Genomic DNA, 14,360 nt, shown 5'->3' on the forward strand with positions numbered 1-14,360 from the left:
ATATATTTAACACCCCTCATGATACAAACTGGTTCCTTCTTTAACGTGATGCCAACCTAGAAAAGAAAAGAAAACAAATAATTTTCTCAAGTTTCTCCATTGTGAATTTTCAACCATCCAGCAACAACCCTGGAAAGCAGAGAAAGACACCCATCAGTTAATTTCCTTTATTTCACAAGCTTTGAATTCAGAAATTGAACCACGACCAGGTAGATCTTGATACGGTAGAGTAAGTAAAAATGCATGTGATTACAAAGGAAAAACTTTGTACAAAAAACTTTTAAAAATTCCGACGGCAACTTGGGAGCATCTGTAAAGTACCAAAAAAAAAAAAACAAAAACAAAAAACCTCATGCAGAAGGGAGAGCACTACTGCCCAGGTGGAGAAGAAATCCCTGCAGGGGGTGGGAATGGCATTGGTGGGTATTAATTATGGCTCTGTCTGAAATGGGAACAAGAAAGGACACAGACTTGGAACGTGGTGAGAGGGCACAGACAGGCACTACAGAGACCCTTTGTCCCCAAAATTTGCTGTGTCTGAGAGAAGTGCTGCTGGGGGTTGTAATAAATTAAAGATGAAACAGAAGCTGCTTATACTACTCTACTGCATTACTTTTGGGATGGCCATTTTCTTCCTTCAGAAGTGGTTTGGTTTGTTGGTTTTGTTTTTTTGTTTTGTTTTTTTTTTTAATCTTTTTGGTGGCGTTTCTCAAATAGGGACATGAATCTTGGCATTGTGTCTACTCAGCTGTTGGCAACGTGGTCTACAGGGACTCACTCACAGGATGCAACTTGCATAAATAACTCAGTAACATGCATTAACTACACTAATACAGCAAAAAGGGTGCAAAGGAACCAGCATTCAGGTACGAGACGAAGCTAAAACCTTGGGGTCACTAAAGGGGGCAATGGAAGCACCATGCTTTAAGGTGACTATGGCATGAAAGCACAATTGTGAGGCAAGTAGTTCCAAGCAAACACCACACTATTATCACCTCTTCCTATACAAAATAAAATAAAATTAAAAAGAAAAAAAAACATTATTTCTTTTTTTAAAAAAAAAAGACATTTCTGTTTTTTTGTTGTTTTTTTTTTTTTTTTAATTTCCATTAGTACCAAATAAAAACTGTGGGTTCCATAACACAGGTAAGACAAGGGAAGTGATTCCCATGATCCTTCTTCCTTTTCTTTTTCTGTCCATCATCCTTTTTTCAGCCCAGGCTGGTAATATTGGAGCGGCCACCAGGAGGGGCCACGATGCGGTGCCCGGTACGGCGTGGGTTATTGTCATCTACCTGAGCTCCTGCAGGGAGAGGAAAGCAAGAAGCAAAGCTATGAAAAAAGCCAAAAACCAGCAGCAATCAGATTTTCCCCTAGCTACTTCCAGCTCTGCTTCCCTCAGCTGGTTTCTCTTCAGCCAGAACATCTCTTCAAATGTTCATAGAATCCTAGAATGGGCTGGGTTGGAAGGGACCTCAGAGCTCCTCAAGTCCAACCCTTGATCCACTCCCGCTGCAGTTCCCAGCCCATGGCACTGAGTGCCACATCCAGGCTCTTTTGAAATAGCTCCAGGGATGGAGAATCCACCCCTTCCCTGGGCAGCCCATTCCGATGCCTGATCACCCTCTCTGGAAAGAAATTCTTTCTCATGTCCAACCTAAACCTCCCCTGGCACAACTTGAGACCTCTTGTGCCCTCTTGTCTTGCTGAGAGTTGCCTGGGAAAAGAGCCCAACCCCCCCCTGGCTCCAACCTCCTTTCAGGGAGTTGGAGAGAGTGATGAGGTCTCCCCTGAGCCTCCTCTTCTCCAGCCTCAACACCCCCAGCTCCCTCAGCCCTTCCTCACAGGACTTGTGCTGGATCCCTTCCCAGCCTCCTTGCTCTTCTCTGGACCTGCTCCAGCACCTCAATCTCCTTCCTGAGCTGAGGGGCCCAGAACTGGACACAGGACTCAATGTTCTCACAGCCTCTGGTTCTACTTCATTTTATAGACACAAAGGGCAATGGTTTTAGGATGGAAGAAGGGAGATTTAGGTAAGGCATTAGGAAGAAATTCTTCACTGTGAGGGTGCTGAGCCCCTGTCCCAGGTTGCCCAAGGAAGCTGTGGCTGCCCCATCCCTGGCAGTGTCCAAGTCCAGGTTGGATGGGGCTTGGAGCAACCTGGGCTGGTGGGAGGTGTCCCTGCCCATGCAGGGGGTTGGGACTGGATGAGCTTTGAGGTCCCTTCCAACCCAAACCGTTCTGTGATTCTAAGGTGGGTTTGCCTGATTCAGATCCAGTTCACACCACCAGATGCCTTGGTAATGATACCCAGGTCCAGCACTTGTGAAGCTTTGGGTACTTTATCAAAGTCCCACTTAGCAGTTAGTATCCAAATTAAAAAATTCAAAGCCATTTTGTTTCTTCTTAAGAGTTTTCTGTATGTGCTCACCATGGCCCCAGGTGTAAGAGCAAAAATGTATCCAACTCACTAGAAAGAGCATTTTAAAATTTTTGCTCACTTTGGGCTTTCTTCCAGAAGTTTCATTTAGTTTCTAAAGACAGAGTCTGTCAGGGATAAACTCCATCAACAGCTCCCACAGGGAGGAAAATACTTTCATAACATCACAAGGAGCCCCTGATCTACCCATTGGGTTGCAGACTTTTGAAAGAAAAGGATTTGACACACTTGTAATTATCTTCCAATGCCAAGAATCACTTCCTGCAACCCCAAAGGATGATTTTCCAGTCTGTTTCTTCTGTACCATGGAAAATATTTTGGGCACCAAGAGCAAAGAGGACAAGAAATACTCTCATCTGCATATTAATAGCTTCTGCACATAAGTTTGAAAGACAAAAAGACAGTTTTGGTTTCCCTGGCTGGCAGTTTCTGGAGATGGTTCAAGGAATCTGAGATGTCCAAACCATGTGGGTTGCACCAAGCCCAAGTCCCATCATTCAGAGACCTCAGTTAAATGCAGGTGAATAATATATAAAAGATTGCATGCAGAAAAAAAGCTTTAGATTGCAAACATCTTGGATATTTGGCAATTTGTAAAATATTCCTAGGGAAATAGTGTATAAATAGAGACAGAGGTGTACATGTATGTGAGGGTATGCATGTGAGTATGTAAAATCCTTTCATGTTTGATCCCAGAAGTAATTCTCATTGAAATTCATCCCAAATAATCCACACTCATGGCTTTAAAGCCCAGACTGACTTACCTGATAAGCTAAAATTGGACTGATGGAGGTTTCTGATTGGTGGGGGCTGGTTTTTGGCAGGGGAGGATTTAGTTGAGGGTGCAGGAGTTGCATATTTTGGCGTGGCTGGGATTTCATAGACAGGCCCATCATACATTCCTCTGGAGACCCCTTGCAGTCCTCCCACCTGGATGGAGAGGAATAAAAACCCAACTTCTGAATGCTCTGAGAATGCTCCTTCAGTGATAACCCCTGCCCAGAGGCAGAACCCCCTGAGCACAGCACAGATGCTGCTTTAGCTGAAATAAAACCATCTCTGCTCTCATCAAAGCTGGAGCCTGCTCCATCTATTAGAAAGAAAATTACAAAGCTTTCCTTTAGAGTTTATATTTATGTAAAATTATAAGACAAGAGATCTTTATGAGGCTTCCTTCACAGCCAGTGGGGGGAAATGGGATTCAAAAGGACAACAGCTCTGACCTGACTTATTTATTTTAAGTAAGATCAGCAGCAGTGTCTCTCATTTCAGCTCTGATTTTTTTCTGAGGTCTCTAAACCTCTTCAGATCTTCCAAGACTGAGGCCTCCAGATTTTATCCCTGTATTTTATCCCTTTAAGGGATCCACAAAGGCAGGAATTTTGCTGTCCCTGTGCCAGGGAGAAATTTCAACAGCTTTTCTGTCCCAGTTACAGCTCTGCAGCCCCTTCTTTGACATGTTTAGGTTGGTTTTTTGGGGTTGTTTGGTTTTTTTTTTCCATATTCCTTGGTTGTGCACTGGCACAGTCAACGGAGGCTGATGCATCCCTGCATTCTCCTAAAGATTCCCAATGGATAAAACGGGAAGAGCAGGGAAAGGAAAGCAGACAGGGAGCTGCTCTCCCTTCCTCTCAGCAGGCAGCAGAGGGAGCTGTAAGAACAAAAATATCCCTATTTTCTCAGGCTTTTTGCAGAAGTACTTCCTAAGGCTCTCAAATGAAGGATTTTTCCCAAAATCCAAGCCCCTGTGCAGGACACATTACTTGGCCCAGCTGCTTTTGTGCCAACTCCTGGTATAAGACATCATTCCTCTGATATTTTTTTTTTTAAGTGTTGTTTTCCCTGTGTAAATTATATCCTTTATATGTAATTTATGCAGAGTAATATTATATTAATACATCATTTAAATATGATCATTGGTTCATAATGATTTATTTTATATACCACCCCCAGTCACTAAACTCCTGGGAGGTGGGTGTGAAGAGAAGGCCCAAGTTATCTGAGAGGATAATGAAAAAAAAAAAAAAACCAAAGTATAACACTAATTGATACTTTGTGAAACCTCTGCAAGATTAAAAAGATGAAATATTTTAAAGACAAAAACATCAAGTCACTCTCAGACTTAATTTCAGCTGCCACCTCCACAGGATATAACATACATTTAATAAAATATATACATTACATTATGTATGTGTATATATTTATAATATATATCTATCTTTATATATATATTATATATATATTATATATGTGTATATATAAAATATATATCTATCTTTATATATATAATATATATTATATATATACTATATATAATATCTATATATATTATATATATACTATATATAAAATATATATTACAATATATATTACATATATATATACATATGCATGCATCTGTATATATATTATTTATGTTATATATTATTAGATGTGTATTAGATATTTATTACATATTATACATTAAATATGACATATAATGTCTTATATGTTATCTATTATACTATATAATATATACTATATAATGTATGATGCATAATATATAATTATATATATAAATTTAATATTAGGTATTAGATATTACATGCTTGGGTGAAGAAAATATGGCTTTTAGTCAATTTCTCTTATTACTTCTCACACAGAGAATTTCTGAAAAAGTCATTGTCCAAATAACCTGAATTATTGCCGAGCCAATTGGTTTGCCAATTTTTTTTGTTTTTTTTTTTTGTTTTTTGTTTTTTTGGTAAAAACCAAACCCAGAAGTGACCCAATCTTAATCTCTGTCATTTCCAAAGCTTTTTCCTAAGAGTTTCCTGAGCTGTGGCTGCTGCTGCCACTCAGCACCCAGAGCAGGGATGCCAAACCCCAGGAGTACCCGTGCCTTGCACAATTTCCCTCCCTGTCCCAAATTCTGCTTTTTTTCTGCCTGACCCTCCTCCCCAAGAAGCTTTATTTTTTTTTTTTCTTAAATTTTAAGTACTAAGGAATTTTTGCCACTCTTCCACCTCCCTCCACAAGTTCTGCCCAAATACAAATATTCTGGTAAATATTTTCTCAACCCACTGCAGCTCACAGGCTTGGTTGGGTTACACCAGTTCCCACTTGCCCAAGGAGCAGGTTTTTTGGGGTCACTATAGAGCCCCTTTGATCCAGAGTCACCTTAGCAAGGCAGAAATAAATAAATGAAATAGAGAAAAGCATAAATCAAATAATAAGTAAATAAGAAATGTAACAATGAATAAAATAAATAATGCAAATAATAAATGAAACAAATAAATAAGAGGGCGAATAAATAAATAATAAATTATCAAGAAAATAAATATAAATAAATACATCAAATAAATTAATTATTAAATAAAATAAATAATATCAATAAGAAATAGAGCGAATAAATAAATAATAAAAAATAAAATAAAATAAATATAAATAAATGAAATAAATAAAGTAATAAAATAAATAATATCAATAAATAAGAAATAGAGCGAATAAATGAATAATAAAAATAAAGTAAGTAAAATAAATAATATAAATAAATAATATAAACAAACCAAATAAATGAATAATAAATAAAATAATATAAATAAATAATAAAAAGAGCGAATAAATATATAATAAAAATAAATAAAGTAATAAATAAAATAAATAATATAACTAAACAAACCAAATAAATAAATAATAAAGTAATAAAATAAATATAAATAATAAATAGAGCGAATAAAGTAATAAATAAAATAAATATAAATAAATAAATAGAGCGAATAAATAATAAAATTAAATAAAAATAATACTAATATAATATAATATAATATAATATATATTTATATGCTTATAGTAATATAAATATAATATAAATATAAAATAATATAAATAAATAATGGAGCGGATAAATAAACAATAAATAATAAAATAATAAATAAAATAAATAAAAATACATAAATAAAAACGATAAAATAAATAAGTTAAGAAAATAAAAAATACAATTAAAAAAAAAAAAAACCAACAAAAAACACCACCAATAAAAAAACACACAATAAAACCCACCCTTGTAACCATGGTCCCAAGGCTGTGTGGCTCCAGAAGCTGAACCAAGAGCTGTCATTACCTTATTCCTGATCTTGATGCGCTGGTAGAGGTACTCTGGGAAGGGCTTGCGGGGGATGAAGCGCCCCATGCCCTTGTTCACGTGCAGATTCCCATCCTCAAACACAATCTTCCCTTGGCTGATGACCACCAGGGGGGCACCGTGGCACTCCATCCCTTCAAAGATGTTGTACTCCACAGCCTGGGGATGGAGCAAAACGTTGACTGTTGTGTCCAGTTCTGGGCCCCTCAGTTCAAGAAGGACAGGGAAGTGCTTGAAAGAGTCCAGCACAGAGCTACTGAGATGATGAAGGGAGTGGAACATCTCCCTTATGAGGAAAGGCTGAGGGAGCTGGGTCTCTTTAGTTTGGAGAAAAGGAGACTGAGGGGTGACCTCATCAATGTTTTCAAATATGTAAGGGGTGAGTGTCAGGGAGATGGAGTTAGGCTTTTCTCAGTGGTGACCAGTGACAGGACAAGGGGTAATGGGTGTAAATTGGAGCATAGGAGGTTCAAGTTGAATATCAGAAAAAATTTTTTTACTGTAAGGGTGACAGAGCCCTGGAACAGGCTGCCCAGGGGGGTTGTGGAGTCTCCTTCACTGGAGACATTCAAAACCCACCTGGACACGTTCCTAGGGGATGTACTCTAGGGGGCCCTGCTCTGGCAGGGGGGTTGGACTAGATGATCTTTCCAGGTCCCTTCCAACCCCTAGGATTCTAGGATTCTATGATTTTTAGCCTTGGTTTTACCCACCTTAAGGGGTTGGGGAAAATGCTTTGGGCTGAAGGAAAAAACCAATATGAAATGATTCAGAAGAATCCCTCTGACCCGACTTGCCCAGATCTGATTTTGCCTTTCCACTGCTCGCTTTCCATCAGGGCTTTATTTACTCTCCTTTTGGTTTTGAGAACTTCCCATACTTAGCTCTAGAAATTAAATTTATTTAAAGAGGGGGCTGCAAAGCAGCTCAGAGAGACTCCCTGGTCACAAGGAGTCACCTGGACAGGGCAAGGGGCAATGGGCACAAGGTGCTCCTGGGGCACAAGAGGGAAATTTTTCCCCATGAGGACAGTCAGACCTTGGAATGGTCTCTCAGGGGAAGGGGTGGATTGCCCCACTTTGGAAAGTTTGGAATTTCATCTCAACAGAGTGCTGAGAGATCTCAGATAAACAATAATTTCAGAAGGGTTGGAGCAGGGGATCCTTGAGGTCCCTTCCAACCTGATATTCTGGGATTCTATGAAATGCAACAGCCTGAATAAGGAAGAAATCCTAAATAAGAAAGAAGCCCTAAATAAGAAGGAAACCCTGAATAAGAAGGAAGCCCTAAATAAGAAGGAAACCCTGAATAAGAAGGAAACCCTGAATAAGAAGGAAACCCTGAATAAGAAGGAAACCCTGAATAAGAAGGAAACCCTGAATAAGGAGGAAACCCTGAATAAGGAGGAAACCCTAAATAAGAAGGAAGCCCTAAATAAGAAGGAAACCCTGAATAAAAAGGAAGCCCTAAATAAGAAGGAAACCCTAAATAAGAAGGAAGCCCTAAATAAGAAGGAAACCCTGAATAAGAAGGAAGCCCTAAATAAGAAGGAAGCCCTAAATAAGAAGGAAGCCCTAAATAAGAAGGAAACCCTAAATAAGAAGGAAACCCTGAATAAGAAGGAAACCCTGAATAAGAAGGAAGCCCTAAATAAGAAGGAAACCCTAAATAAGAAGGAAGCCCTAAATAAGAAGGAAGCCCTAAATAAGAAGGAAACCCTGAAAAAGGAGGAAACCCTGAATAAGAAGGAAACCCTGAATAAGGAGGAAACCCTGAAAAAGGAGGAAACCCTGAATAAGAAGGAAACCCTGAATAAGGAGGAAACCCTTAATAAGAAGGAAAGCCTGAAAAAGGAGGAAACCCTGAATAAGGAGGAAACCCTGAATAAGGAGGAAACCCTGAATAAGGAGGAAACCCTGAATAAGGAGGAAACCCTGAATAAGAAGGAAACCCTGAAAAAGGAGGAAACCCTGAATAAGAAGGAAACCCTGAATAAGAAGGAAACCCTGAAAAAGGAGGAAACCCTGAAAAAGGAGGAAACCCTGAAAAAGGAGGAAACCCTGAATAAGGAGGAAACCCTGAATAAGGAGGAAACCCTGAATAAGGAGGAAACCCTGAATAAGGAGGAAACCCTGAATAAGAAGGAAACCCTGAATAAGAAGGAAAGCCTGAACAAGGAGTGACTCAGTTGGCAGGTACCAAAAGGATGTGGTCACACCTGGGATGCTCTGTGACTAGAAGGGAATTCCAGAGGGGCCAGAATATGTGTTTCTCTCTGAAAAAGCCCAGGAAAGCCTGAGTCTAAATGGGAACGACTGTCAAAAGGCTTCCTACCTTCTTGAAAATCCAGGAATAAAAACTGAACCACTGAAATTTCCCTTTCAAAGGTTACTGAACCTTTTTAGTCGTATCACTGGGTTTCCTGTAAAGTGTTTGTAACAATTCCCCAACGTAAAAAAAGCAAAGTACCAAACAGGGAGGTGACAGCTTTGAAATCCACAACACACAAGAAAAAACCCAACACAGACAAAATCAAAGCACCTGTGAGTCAGGTTTGGAATTAAAGAGTAAATCCATCCCTGAAGCTGCTGGGAGACAGCTGCTGCATTATCAAAATATTTCAGCATCTGTCATCACTTAGAATTTAAAAACCTACAATCTATGAGCTCAGGTGATTTGGGGGTAAGCAGAAAAAGTGAGCTGGTTTTAAATTTGTCATCACAGCTTTAATAACCTCAGCTGCAGGCCTGCTGATTCACATCTATTTACAGATCTGCCACAAGCACCCAAAAAAAAAAAAGAAATAAATAAACAAACCAACAGTGCAATGGAATATTCAGAGAGAAAAAAAATCCTTCCTGATCCCAGGGCTTCCAATGCAAGATTTTAATTTTTTCATCTAGTGAAGCATCCACCCACTTCAGAACAGGAGGAGGCACCTACCTCACTCCTCATTATCCCAAAAATTTGTGTGTTCACATAAAAAAGGATTTGAAAAGCAACAGTGACTTTTTTTTCCCTTTCTGGCTGGTTTCTCCTTACCGATTTATGGCTTTTAGCTGTTATGGTCTTCACCTTATCAGGGTCCCAAATCACCACATCAGCATCTGATCCCACAGCAATCCGGCCTTTCCTTGGGTACAGGTTAAAGATTTTGGCAGCATTGGTACTGGTGACAGCTACAAACTGGCTCTCATCCATCTTCCCTGTGGCCTAAAGACAAGGGGACTTGAGCAAAGCATGCTTCTAAAATCAGGATTTATTATTCAGGATGCTAAACAACCAGGGAAGAAACAAGAAGGCATCTTGGTTCTTATATATATTTAAAAAAAAACATATATATAGGTGTGGTGATACTGTATAAACCAGGGGTTTCATCAAGCAGGACTTTGGGAGTTTCAGATAAATAAATGTATTATTCCTGGCAAGCCAAAGAGCAGCCAAAAAAACCTTAATGCAGGTGACACCATCAGGTTGCTCCTCAGGACCTGCTTTCCCCACACACTTTTGTTGCTAGTCCCAGTAATTTCAATTTCCATGTCCATTTTTAGGTTTCTCAAACAGAGAAACTTCTATGAGCCTTCCAAGAATAAATATATGTTTTTTCAGAAACATCTCTTGCAAGCCCATTCTGCTATTAGTATTACCAACCCTACACATCTGAGGGATACAACCCCAATTATAAAGCCCTTGCCTGGGGAAATATCACCAGTTTGAACTTGTTATACAGTGATTTAGCAGCAGCCACACAAAACAGCATTTTTATTTCTCAGTAGAGTATTTTGGGGTCTTCCCTACCAACAAGCAAGAACTATTCCACTAAAGAACAAGAGTGCCAAGCTTTTTAATATTAAATAAACACTTGTTTCCTGCCAGGTAACACAATATAAGCAAAATATATACAAAATATAATGCAAAAATAACAAACATTGTAGCAAAATATAGTGCAAAATAGAAGCTCCTCAGTGGTACCACCTGGAAATCCCATATTCCAAGCCCTTAGCTGTGGCTCCTGCCATTTGTGGGATTAACAGAAGGGAAATATCACTGCCTGGCTCCACTTTGCTGGTTTCCCTGCTCCTACAAAGCATCTGAAGCTGCTTCTGTGCTTTGGAATTTCAAGAGCTGACCCTCTGAAAAAAGTAGGAAAGTCTGGGAAAACTCCACTGCTTCCCAGTCTGCAATTCATATTTGCAGGGTAAGGTGATGTGTGTGTGCACATGAAGATGCAAAAAGGAGGGAGAATATCATTTCCAGATCAGGATCCATGGAACCATCAAAAAATTGCTAATTCCTACCAGCTCCCACCAAAAAAAAACGTGCCAGGATGAACTGTATCCAACCTTCTCCTTCAGAGCATTTTAGAGTCTAGCCTTAGGCTGGGCTGCCATCTATTTGCAATTAAAAAAAGAAAAAAAAAGATGGGACACTGCATAAATTCAAACAATTAATTCAAACAATTATATGGAGTCCAACATTATATGGAGCCCACTTCCCATCAATACACTGCTTCATCTCTGAGAAGCTGGAAAACCCAACTGGAAAATTCAGCCATGGAGTTTGTGCAGCCTCAGGTCTGATGCACTGCCCTGAGTTTATGAAACCAAAAGGATTTTGAAATAAAAAATTCACCTTGGGGCAGAACTCTCCCTGGGATTTCTCAACCCATTGGAAAGTCACTTCAGGATGTGCCAGGAGTCTCCCGGCTTCCATTATTCACCCAACACCCAAACATCTTTGTAGTCCATAAAAAAAAAAAAATAAAATTACTTACTACAGCCTTGTCCCAGACAACAGTCATTCTTTCCTCAATCCCATTGACCCCTTCAGGGATCAGGGTGAAGTTGTCCTTCCCAAGGGCTTTCTGGGCAGTGCTGTAGGGACAGTGTCCACTCCCCGTCACCTGCAGGTCCCCACTGTGGAATGAAGATGCAGAAGGTTTAAACCAGGCATCACCTTGGGCTCAGCCTGGCTGTGAAGGGCCCTTCCAAACCTACACACCAGAGGCACAGGCTGGAAATCCCAGCAGGAAGAGGCACAGGCTGGAAATCCCAGCAGCAGCCTGGAAAACCTTGGCTACAGATCACTGAAAAGTGACAGTGGCACTGGAGAGCTTCACCATCCCCCCCAGGAGCATCCTGAGCTCCCAGATTGCAGAGAGCAGCCACAAAGCCACTAACCAGGACACAGGATTATTCCAGGATTAAGGAAATGATTGTATGGGAATGTCTGCCACTCTCCAGATAAATCAATCCAGAGCCGTGCTGAAAATTGATGGCGATTTTTACAGGGCAAAGTCATGAGCATCAAGCTGGCTTCCCTGGGTTTTTCCCTCCACATCTTATTTTTCTTGCAATTCTTACACAAATATTTCTTGGCTGAGCCTCCAAAACATAAATAAAATGGATAAATAAAATAAAAAATGGATGGAGAGCTTTTTTTATCAGGTACTCTGCTAATAAAACAAAGACATAATTCAAGTCAAATGCATGCTCTGAATTTATACAGCCTAAAGGTGTTACACTAAAAAAAAAAAAAAAGGCATGGAGTAAAACAAAAAAGAACTTCAAAATAATAATAATGCTTTTATTTAAGAAGTCTGTGTTTTTTTTGAGCCTAGAGAAATATTGCTTTTTTTTGCAGAGAGCAGAGCTGGGTCACAGCTGCTCTTGGGAATAGAGAGGAAGAACATAACCAATATGCAGAATTTTGCAAAATTAGAAGGATATAAAAGAAGATAGAAGGCTATAAAAGAAGATAGGTTCTTCAATATCCACAGGAAACAGGTGATATTTTTAGGTCTTGGTTGAGCTTATAGTAGTCAAGCACAATCAAACACATTATGATTTCTCTTCTATCCCTCCAGGAGGGTGATGTCCCCAGGAGCCTGTCATCTTATTTAATTGATTACCTATCTCTAAACCATCTGAACAACTCTGGTCCATACATTTAGATTCCAGCAAGCTAAGAAACAGCCAAGCAGAGGGAAAAAAAAAAAAAAAAAAAGTCACACATCAGTCATTTTAATGCAATTTTCTGAGCTGCCAGCCCTAATGATTGCTGGCAGTCAGAGAAGAACCTTTGGCCTCTGTTCTAGTTCTTCCCCATGCTCACATCCATCCATCCATCCATCCATCCATCCATCCATCCACCTATCCATCCATCCAGTTTTCAGCAGAAGCCAAACCCATGTATTTAATCATGAAAAGCCAGCTATGCCTTAGCTATTCCTGATTACTAATGACTGCCTGGTGTTAATTCCATAGGATTAAACCAAATCGCTGAAACAGAAAATCTAACACAATAAATTCAGAGGATTGCAGTGACTTTTCTTCATTTTTTGTTGCTCTTCTGCCAGCTCAGCTTCTCAGGGCTTACCCTTTTCTCTCATCTCTCTGCACTTTGATGAACACAACCACAAAAAGACAAATGTCCCAGCCAGGCCCTGTATCACTGCCCATCTCCCTGAGGTTGTGTGGTGGTGCTTAGAGCTCCCTGTTAGCTCTTCAATATGGAACATAAAAAAAGAGTCACTCCTTCTGAACTCTGTTTTTCCCTCTCCTCTGACATTTAATGACATTTAATGACAAGCCCTGCACTCCACAGTCTCATCATCAGAAGACTTTTGAAGCTGAAGGCTCAGCCTCAGGTTGCTCAAGAGATGCCAGCACCTCCTGGTCAGCCCCAGAGGAACTGCTGCTGTTTAGACATCATCTGCTTTCAAATGATTGAGCATCAGATCAAGTAAAAAAACAAGAGAGAAGAAAGAATCACCCTGGAAAATATCTCCAAAAGAGGGAATAGTGGGAATTAACAGTGGCCCTATGTATATTATCTAGTGGGAGGTGTCCCTGCCCATGCAAGGGGTTGGATCTCCATCATCTTCAAGGTGCCTTCCAACCCAAACCATTCTAAAATCTTTAAATGCCACATCAAGACCTCCTCATCTCACTCCTCACCAAAACCAGTGCTTTCAGAGCAGGTTATGTCTTCCATGAAGCATCCAGAGCTCCCATCTCTAGGTCAGAAGAGCTGGAAGCTGAAAGCTACCCCAGGTGCATGGCTCACAGGTGAAATCCAATGCAGGGATTGGATCAGGGATTTTTAGACACTCAGCTTTGCAGTGAAAACTCAACACTTTCTGTGAAAACCAGCAGAAGCAGTATGCTGCATGCCTGCAGAGGAAGAATGTTGGAAGGGTTTTTTAATCAGTGCAAAATATTTGTCTCCAAATGAGCAGTGCAATAAGAAAGTGAAATAGAGCCCTCACCACCATCCTTGCAGAAAATTCCCCACAAATGCAGGGCAGACTGGTAAAATATGCATTTCTTTTTTTAGTTTCACAGTATAGATTTAAAGTATTAAAACTGAAAGCAGGCTAAGCTGCTGTCACTTCAGATCTATGACTTTAAGCCACTAAAAAAAAAAAAAAAAAAAAAAGATTTTTGTATGCACGGAGGATAATTAAAACTTCTGTGAGTCCTCATCTTGTCTTTCTATGTCAGTGTCAAGAAAAAAATTATTATTTGGATTCCAGTTCTAAAAATTCCCTTGCTATTTTAGCTGATGTGTTTTGACCCACATCTTGTTATTTGGGGACTCTCTTCTAGAAAACATAGAGCTGAGTCTGAGAGAGTAAAGAGCCAAACATGACACAGATTCACACCTAGCCTGACCTTCACACAATGAGCATCACTCTTCACAGTGCTGATAGTGACAGGTCAGACAAGAGTAATTTTAATTCCTTGCCCTTATTTTAAAGAACACAAATCTCAATTTGACAAAATCATTTCACCA

The 14,360-nt window shown here is 39.7% G+C and overlaps 1 protein-coding gene across 3 annotated transcripts in view; it reads right to left on the reverse strand.

Moving 5' to 3' along the window:
• Positions 1-153: 153 nt before the first annotated feature.
• The window catches only part of CRMP1 (collapsin response mediator protein 1), a 55,547-nt gene continuing 41,340 nt past the window's right edge, over positions 154-14,360 (reverse strand). For all 3 annotated transcript variants that reach the window (XM_071743982.1, XM_071743983.1, XM_071743984.1), the window contains 5 exons: positions 11,338-11,479; positions 9,606-9,776; positions 6,543-6,722; positions 3,205-3,370; positions 154-1,303 (listed from right to left, as the gene is read on the reverse strand). In XM_071743982.1, coding sequence (XP_071600083.1) covers positions 1,212-1,303; positions 3,205-3,370; positions 6,543-6,722; positions 9,606-9,776; positions 11,338-11,479 — 751 coding nt within the window. In that variant the 3' untranslated portion in view covers positions 154-1,211. The remainder of the gene's footprint in view (positions 1,304-3,204; positions 3,371-6,542; positions 6,723-9,605; positions 9,777-11,337; positions 11,480-14,360) is intronic.

This window comes from Heliangelus exortis, chromosome 4 (genome assembly GCF_036169615.1).
Source record: "Heliangelus exortis chromosome 4, bHelExo1.hap1, whole genome shotgun sequence".
In the NCBI taxonomy this organism is placed as follows: domain Eukaryota; kingdom Metazoa; phylum Chordata; class Aves; order Apodiformes; family Trochilidae; genus Heliangelus; species Heliangelus exortis.